This window comes from Galeopterus variegatus, unplaced genomic scaffold, assembly GCF_000696425.1.
Source record: "Galeopterus variegatus unplaced genomic scaffold, G_variegatus-3.0.2 Scaffold24985, whole genome shotgun sequence".
Classification (NCBI taxonomy): domain Eukaryota; kingdom Metazoa; phylum Chordata; class Mammalia; order Dermoptera; family Cynocephalidae; genus Galeopterus; species Galeopterus variegatus.
Window position 1 is genome coordinate 1 of NW_007751096.1, and position 9,560 is coordinate 9,560.

Consider the following 9,560-nt stretch of genomic DNA (forward strand, 5'->3'; position numbering starts at 1 on the left):
AGAATGAGCCAGCTCTTTATGTACTGATATGAAACAATCTGTGTATTTCTTAAAATACATATGTGTCAATATATAAGGATATATATAAACTGTATTTCTTAAAAACATTCATACATGAGCACATAAATATGGTTGTCAGTTGATCATCACTGGAAGGATGTTGATTGCTTCCTGAGAGGGAAACTGGGTAGGAGGTTGACTTTGTTTTCACTATGTGTTCCTTCTGTTCCTTCAGAAATTTATATTAATTTTTAGAGGTGCTGCCCATAACTGTGCACACAAAGTAGAAATTGCTGTCTCCTTCCTGCTGTGTCACTGCTGTCTGGTCCAGTTCCTGACACAGCATAGGTGCTCAGTAATTACTTGTTGAGTGTAGGAATGAATAAATAAAAAGATTTTTGGAAAAGTTTTAAGTTGTCCAAATTGGTCCTAGGAGAAATGTTAATATTTACTTTTTTAGAACAAATTGACCAACTGCATCTTAGCGTTGGGCAGTGAGTGTTTCGAACTTCCTATTAATAGATTGTTTTCATGGTACATGAACGGTTCAATAACAGAACACAGGCTGGAATGTTGACAGGTTCTTTCTTATATGTAGCATTGTTCTCACCAAAGCACAAAATGAGAATGATAATGAAAAGAAGGAAATATTTGTAGCTTGTAACAATTAGCCATCTTTAAAAAACAAAAACAAAATCCTCTGGAATACTGTTACAATAATAAGAGTGTTCGTAAAGGGGACAGATTTCTAATTACTACTTTTTAAAAAATGGTACCTAAGATTAAATTATCAAGGAATGAGTAGGCCCTGTTTGAAGAAAATTATCAGTTGCTGGGATGTGGAAGACTAGACATAAGTCCCTTTTTTAAGTCCCAGCCATCAGCCTCTGGAGAAATGCTGCTGGAGCCATTTTACCAGTGGGATCGGGAATGCGAGTCCCTTACCTGGACCAGGCTGGAGAGAAGCAGGTGGGGGTACAAACCACATGTGTTCTCACCCCACGGCCTGCACTCCCAGCCACTGCTCAGGCTCCCAAGTGGGAGCTGGGAACTTTGTAGTGGAAGCAATCCTCCCATGGTAATTTATAGACAGGATACAATTACAATGCCAATGAGATTTCCTCAAATTTGGTAAATATGGGAAAGTCCAGACAGAAGGCTAAAAAGGCCCAAATGTCTTGATGAAGAAATCTTCCTTCACCAAGTCACTTAGAAGCTGTGTTGAGTTATTGCTTACGCACCTGCCATGATGCCAGATACTAGGGCTGCATCACAGCAATGAACAGGGCAGTAAGGCCCCTGCTCTTGTTGGGCCTACATTCATTTGAAGCAGCCATTAGCATGTGTGGCTGATGAAATCAAATATGAATTTACCCGTTCAATTTCTCAGTTGCACTGGCCGCCTTTCAAATGCTCATTGGCCACCTGCAGCTAGTGCTAAGTTGGACAGTGCAGATCTAGAACATTTCATTCACAGGAAGTTCCACTGGACAGTACTACTCTAGAGAGGGTGAGAGAGGTGATAAGTAAATTAATGAACCAGATACTTGGAGATGGCAATCATCGCTACAAAGAAAATGAGAGATTTCTGGAAAGGTTTTTATATTTCCAAAATTGGTCCTAGGGGAAATGTGAAAATTAACATTTTTAGCACAGATTGACCAACTGCATCTTACTACTGCCTTCGGCAAGTGAGTGTTTCTAACTAGAGGGACTGGGGAGATGTGAGTGGGCAGCAGTAGTTTAGAACTTGGCAGCTAGGTGGCTCTGAGGAGGTGACATTTGAGCTGAGGGCTGGATGGGGAAGGTGAACTAGGTGAAGATGTTGGGGGAAGACTTATCAGGCAGGAGGGTGGCAAGTGTGAATATCTCTGGATGTGAGGGTATATCTAAGGAAAAGATGGTGGCTTTGGGAAGCCCCCTTTGGTGTAAGGAGCATGAAAGAAGAGTTTGGAATCTAGCTCCTTTGTTCTCCAGTGTGGGGACCTCAGCCACCCTTGCTTTGGACAGGGTTCCTAGCCTCTCCCTCTCACAGTATGGATTTCTTTTGTGTAAGGAAAGGTTGGATGCTCACTGGGACTGTGGTGTTGTAAAACCCAAGGTCTTGAGAGTCCTTCATGGAATAGTAGCTACTGTCATTGATTCAAAGACTGGATTGGCCAGTTAGCTCACTGGGAGAGCGTGGTACTGATAACACCAAGGTCAAGGGTTTGGATCCATACCAGCCAGCTACCAAAAAAAGGGGGGAGGGGACTGACTTAAAGATGGTCAACAGTCTTTGGCATATCCTCCTCTAGGCCCTACTTTGGGGTTTTGAATGCACAAGACCTAGTTGGAAGGCTCAGTGGTCCAGTGGTCGAGACTGACTTAGAAGGCAATCCAACGGGTGCTCAGCAGAACTAAGAAGGGAGTGATGGGAAGAGAGGAGAAAGGGTGTGAGAGCGGGGAGATAGAATAGTGAGTTGCAGGTGAGGGGACACACTGCCCCATGGTAGTTCAGCTGCTGAGGTGAAAGCCTGTACTTGGATCCCCAGCCGATAGGGATTATTATGCAGTGCCACATGGGTGGGCGAAGCACAGCTGTGGCCTGGGTGGTGTGAGAATCCAGTTCCACCTCTGGCCACTAGTGAACTTAAAATTTTCTCCTCCTTGAAGTGGAGCAAATAATTTCCTAGAACAAACAGTGGTAAAGATTACCTTAAAGGGTTTGGGAGTGGTCCATGGGTTGAGATTTAGAGGACTGAAGTGCATAGAATGACTTGGACAATCATTTCCCTATCGGTTTCTGGGCTTGTGGTGAGTCTCATTCACTGCAGTGTCCTTGGTTGCATAGCACTCAGTAGGTGCTTTATAACTATGTACAGAACGTGTGTGGGACAGACGGGTTGCAGGGGGGTGGATTTGGGGGACTGCAGATTTTACCGGGCTCTCGGTGCCCTATATGACTGAGCCACAGAGTCCCTGATGTCCAAACCCAAGACTCAGAGACAGGCTCTAAAGCTTAAAACAGAAAGTTAACATTTTTGAGTGAGCATTCAATGCGAGACTCTGAGAAAGCATCTCGGTGCCCCCAAGGAGAAGAGGAGGAAGTAAATACATGATCAAGTTTAAAGGAGAAGTAAATTAGAAGTGGGATGGGGGTGGGGTAGAATAAAAATAACCCAACAGCTGTTTTCCGAGGGGGGAGCATGAAATAAAAATCTCAAGGAAACACAAAAAGAATTTTAGAAATTAGGAAGCTATGGAGAAATATTTTTGTGTCATGCACGATTAGTTAAAATGGTGTCTACGGTTCAGTATAGTTAGCTGTCAGCCCCCAGGAAGTAAAGGCTCACTTGGTGCACGTCCCACATCCTAGACACAGTCCCGTGCTGGTGAGCCTCCAGTAAATTCCCATCCCTAGCTTCCCGAGTTATTCTCAGGAAAATTTCAAGCATTCAGAGCTTTAACTGAAAGAAAATAAACAAACTGCTTTCAAGTCAAAAATTATCGGAGGGAAAGCAAACTCCCAGAATTCCTAAGAAAAAGGAAGAGAATTAAATATTATAGATAAGGGCAGATATAAATGAGTTAGGGAGGGCAAGCCCCCAAAATGAAAATAATACAAAAGCTTATTTGGGGGGAAAGAGGTTGGAAACAGGTGCTCGAACGTCCCCCAATCTTATCAAGGAGAAAAATCACTTTAAACGTAGAAAAAGTGTGACTAGCAATGGCCGAGAATCAAAAGCGTGACACAGCAGCTATATTTTGCAACTCCAGTGTGCCCCTGGTCTGCCTGGGGCTGCAAGCGTGGCCTCACCCGGCCCTGGGCCACTCCTGACCCCGAGCTGACTCACTTGTGAGCTGACTCACTTCTCCAGTCAGGCGCCAGCAGTTTGCAACACCTGTTAGGTCTGTAAACAGGAAACCGCAGAGGAGCCAAGCCTTGTAACTAACACAGGAAAGGGGGTGCGGGAGTATCCTAAGGGAGTAGGGGAGGAATTTAGAAGCTGGGGGACGAAAGGGATTAGGAATCCGAATGCTCTTGGCTTTTGGACTAAGCGCTAAGGACGGCGCTTTCCCCACCCCGCGTGTTGCAAGGAGACTTGCAGCTTGGGCTACACCTGTGCCGCACCCTTTCCTGACGCGACCCAGAACGTATCCACCACCACGGGGGGGAGAGAGCGGAGGAAACCGGACTGAGTGCCCAGCTACTTGCGTGGCGGCTGCCGTCGGTACCAAGCTGGGGCCGTCCACACGGCCTCAACATGGCGCCGCCGGAAGTCTCGCCGCGGAGGATCTTGGGAGATGTAGTTTGGTGGGCGCGTGACGGACTTCCGGACCTGGCGGGAAGTCGTCCCTGCGTCTTTCCGGGGCTCGGAGGGGCCAGGGCATGGCTATGGGGAAGTTGGAACTGTTTCCGCCTTGTCGCTGGTAGGGAAAGCGAAGCATGCGGAGAAAGCGCTAACGAGAGGAATCGTCCACCCCAGCCATAACCTAACCCCTGGAACGCAGTGTCTGAAAGTCCAGCCTCTGAGCGCTGTTTAATAAGTGCAAGTAATGACAAATTTAGCAGGTTTTTGGAAGGATGCAACCACTGAGAAAAATCCAGATACGTTGGTTGTGCAAGCAGCTGGCGCTTTTTATTGATTTTTTTTTTTCTTTAATACAGCTGCAGTTACTCAACATTAGTAATTGTTTGCCCTGCTTCTTATTTCTTTACGTGGCAGGAACTTTTCTACGTTGTAATAATCACACTAAAACAAATACAGGTTTTACTGCTTACATCAGAGTTCTTCACAACTTTTTTGAACTGTGTTTCTAACACTTCTTGTATTTCCGGTACTGTGCCAACATACACCACGTTGTTCAGGGATTGTATATTGTGGAAATAAAGACCACCCAAATAAGGACAGGTGGAGGTTTACTTAGAGCTGGCTATAGCAAGGGAGTTAGATACTACCCTTTGTGTTTTGTAAAGACTTAGAGGCAATTAGTGAGTGGGGAGATTTATACATTTATAAGGGAAGGTTCTGACTGGAGGTTATTGGCTGGGAGGTGGCCAATAAAAAAGGACACTGGCAATCATTAACCAAGTCCTGACCTTTTGGGCTTGTTGCCACAGATGTAGTGTGTCAAAGTTCTATTATATATTTGGTCTGGCCATTGTCTATATATTCATTGTATTAATATCTGTCTTCATCTCTGCATAGTTCCCTCACCAGGAGTAGATTAACTGGGTGGAAGCATGGGGGCATTAGTTGCTGGGGCTTCAAGTTCATACTGATTTCCTTTCCAGGTAGAATTTTTTTCTTCTTGCTGCTATGCTGACAACCTTTCCAGGTAGAATTTTACTAACCAATTACACTCATAACAGTAAGGTGAAAGTGTAGGTTTGCTGTTGACATCGGCCATGTCATTAAACATTGCAAATATAATCAGAAGTAATAACGTGGTTATTTATGTTTTTCTATTTACTTTTTAAATTCTCAGTTGTCATTTAGGATTAGCATTTTTTTCCCTTGGGATTTTAGAGAGCTTTCTTGTTTCCTATTGCTTCGTACTCCCTCTTTAGCATTTCAAGGCCGTCCTGGAGTTTAGTTCAGCAGATGTGCTCTTATGGATTCTGTGCCAGGATCCAGAACCACCTTTCCCAGACATCCTTGTTCTTGGCTCCTATGGAGGTGGGAATGGGCTCTTTTCCCCTTATGGCTGCCTGTGCATATGCAGTGTCACAGATTCCTTCTCAACCTTCATTGTCTCTTGCTCTTTTTTTTTTAAACACTTATATGGAGGCATAATTCATGTACCATAGAACTCATATTCTTCAAGGGTATAATTCGGTGGTTTTCAATATATTTGCAAGGTTGTGCAGCTATCATCACTATCTAATCCCAGAACATTTTCATCACCCCACAAACAAATCCCATACCCATCAGCCATCACCCCCCAATTCCCTCAATTTCTCCATCTCCTGGCAACCACTAATCTACTTTCTGTCTCTATGGATTCTGAACATTTAATATAAGTGTACTAATGTGTACTCTTTTGTGTCTGGCTTTCTTCATTTGGCATGATGTTTTCAAGATTCAGATGTTGTAGAATGTATTAGTACTTCATTCCTTTCTATTGCTGGATAATATTTTGTTGTATAGGTAACCACAATTTGTATATACATTCCTCAGTTGATGGATATTTGAATTATTTGTGCTTTTTAGCTGTTATGAATAATGCTACATAAACATTTTTATACAAGTTTTTGTGGACGTATGCTTTCAATTCTTTTAGACATACAGACATGCGCTGTATGTTTCTGTCAGTGATGGACTGCACATACGAATGTGGCCACATAAGGTTATAATGGAGCTGAGAAATTTCTATTGTCTAGTGATGTCATAGCTATTGTAGCATCGTAGCATAACATGTTACGTGTTTGTACTAATGCTGGCTGGGAGCGATAGGCTATACCATACAGCCTGGGTGTGTGGTACGCTGTACCGTCTAGGTTTGTGTAAGTCCACTCTATAATGACTGCACAGCGACAGAATCAACTAATGGCACATTTCTCAAAATGTATCCCCTGTTATTAAGCAACACGTGACTATGTTTCTAGAAGGGGGATTCCTGTGTCATATGGTAACTCTATGTTTAAACTTTTGGGAGAGTTGCTAGACTGTATTGAGTGGTACAACATTCTGTATTCCCATGAGCAGTGTATGAGAGTTATAGTTTTCCACGTCCTCACTTGTTACATCTATCTTTGATAATAGCCATTCTAGTGGGTGTGAAGTGGTATTTCATTGTGGTTTTGATCTGCATTTTCTTGGCAGGTAATGATGTTGAGAATTTTCTCATGTGCTTATTGGCCATTTGTGTTTCTCTGCTTTTGACTTACAGAATGTCTTGGGACTCAGCTGGAACCTCAATTGGATCCTCTTCCAGCTGAGAATCCCCTGATGAAGATCAAGGTTGTTGAGGTCCTCACACTGAACCAGGAGGTGGCTGGTCCTCGGAATGCCCAGATCGAGGCCCTTTATGCTGAAGGTGGGGGCGTGAGTCCAGACATCCTTGGAGAACCAACCCAACAGCTGGACAAGTATACGGTTGATCCTGAGGCTGCTCACCAGAGATTCCGGCAGTTCCGTTATGAGGAGACAATGAGTCCCCAGGAGGCCTTGGCCCAACTTCGAGAGCTGTGTCATCAGTGGCTACAGCCCGAGGCTCACTCCAAGGGGCAGATCCTGGAGCTGCTGGTGCTGGAGCAGTTCCTGAGTGGACTGCCTGGGAAGCTCCGGACATGGGTGGAGTCGCAGCACCCAGAGGACTGCCAGAAGGCAGTGGCCCTGGTGGAGGATGTGACCTGGATATCTGAGGAGGAAGGTGAGTGCAGTGGAAGCTCTGTGAGGGTGTCTTGGAGGACGCTGCCCTGGTCGGGGGAGAACTCCAGGCTTCCTGGGAGGATGGGGGAAGGATTGTGCCACCACTCTGGCCAGACCAAGAACATCTATATCCCCCAAGTGTTCCTGAGTCCGAGCTGCTGAAACCCCCAGGTGGGGTATAGCAGTGCATTCTTTAGTGAGCTCAGAAATAAAGTGCTTCATTTTTTATTCCTTTGGGATCCCTGTTGTACCATGAGCCTTCTAGCACATGGTACGGGCCATGAATAAAGTGGTAACTAAGATAGGCGGGACTCCTGAGCTCACAGAGCCTGCAGTCCAGTGGGAAGAGGATTTGACAAATGAATATGCATGTGACCGTGCTGGGTCTGAGAAGAAATCAAGGCTGCTGGTGGGGCTTATGGAGGTTGAGTCTCTGCAGCTGATGTCTGGTATGGAGTGGAACTTGGCCAAGTGACGAAAGGGGGCAGAGGGATGTGCTAAGCAGAGGGAGCATCATCCGTGAGGGCCTAAGATGGAAGGGATCACAGTACATGCAAAAATCAGAAATTGGGTGGGTTTATGGTAGAAGGGAGCAGAGGGCAGGGGCACAGCTCATAGGGACCCTTGTAGGGATTTATGTGTTGTCCTAAAGCAACAGAGTGTTATTCTAAAGCAGTGGGAATCGGTCTTTGAGTTCTAGGAGCAGATGGCACAATCTGATTTGAGCTTTAAAGACTCATCAGCTTGAGCATGCAGTGGATGGTGAACAGAGGACAGGGCAAGACCAGAAGCACATTGGCCACCCTGGAGCTGTTGCCATGCCCACTGAGAGGGGTGGCAGTTTGGGTTGGAGTGACAGTGGTGGCAGGCTGGGGAGAGAACACACATATGGGATGTATATTTGGAAGTGAGTCTCCAGGAAACTTGATTTCTTTGTCAGGCTGAGTTTCATGGAGCATGGATGCTACTGCATTGCTCACCTACATTTTCCTTGTTGATGAGTGAGTGCCTAGGTGTTTCTGGAGGGAGAGAACGATTGATGTTTGAGATTGAAGAGGGGAAAGGGAAGGAATCCTGCAGGTGGGTGGTGGAATTCTAAGAGAACAGGGCTTCCTGAAGAAGCAGGTGTGGGGAGGGAGTGGGGCAGATAATAGCACAAATTTTCTGTTTCAGATGCACTGAATCTGTGGTGCTGTGATTGGCAGAATACTTGTTCCCAAGGGTGTCCATGCTCTAATTCCTGGACCCTGTGAATATGTTACCTTACGTGGCAAAAAGGATGTGATTGCAGATGTGATTAAGGATTTTGAAATGGGGAGATTATCCTGGATTGAGTGGGTCTGTTGTAATCACAAATTCTTATGAGAAGGAGTCAGGATCAAAGTCAGAGATGGAGACATAATGACAGATGTAATGATATAGGGAAGGGGCCATGAACCAAATATTCTGGATGGCTTCTAGAAGCTGGTAAAGGCAAGTAATGGGTTCTCCCCTAGAGGTTCCAAAAGGAACACAGCCCTGCTGACACCTCGGTTTTAGACCAGCGAGGGTACATACCAGACTTCTGATCTCCAGAACCATACGATAATAAATTTCTGTTAATTTGCGCCACTGGGTTTGTGGCAATTTGTTAGAGCAGCAATAGGAAACTAATACAGGTGCCAAGGAGACAGTTGAGCTCATGAGATGAAAGTCAGTGATTGATCCTGTATTTTTAACATCTCAGAGATGAGTGAAATCAGTTAGTATCACACAGGACAACAGGACAAGGTCTTCTAGGGAATTCTGCATTTTGTGGTCAGTGTGTTAGTTGAGACTCTTGGGTGTGACTGCCACGAAGCCTTGCACAGAATCACTTGAAGGAAAAGGAGAATTTATTGAAAAAGCTGTAGCGTGAACTAGTTTCAGGTACAGCTAGACCCAGGAGCTGCAATACTGTCCTCAGGACTCCTCTACCATATCTTACCTCTGCTGCCCTCCATTGGCTTCACTCATAGGCAGGCTGTCTTGCTGTGAGGCCTTCCAGTGTGAAATTTCTGCTTCCCAAGTTTTTTAACAAAAGTATCAGTGGCTTTCATCGGCCTGTGGCTCACTTGGGAGAGTGTGGTGCTGACAACACCAAGTCAAGGGTTCAGATCCCCTTACCGGTCATCTTTAAAAAAAAAAGTTTAAAAAAAATTAGTTTCATTGGCTTTGAATGTC

The 9,560-nt window shown here is 45.1% G+C and overlaps 1 protein-coding gene across 1 annotated transcript; it reads left to right on the forward strand.

The window, feature by feature from the left end:
• Positions 1–930: 930 nt before the first annotated feature.
• Positions 931–7,359, forward strand: LOC103583627 (neurotrophin receptor-interacting factor homolog; the record flags this gene model as incomplete). Its single annotated transcript, XM_008564892.1, has 3 exons — positions 931–969; positions 5,555–5,663; positions 6,877–7,359. Coding segments are annotated over exons 1-3 (631 nt in total), but the record flags the coding sequence as incomplete, so codon positions are not given.
• Between the last annotated feature and the right edge of the window lie 2,201 nt (positions 7,360–9,560).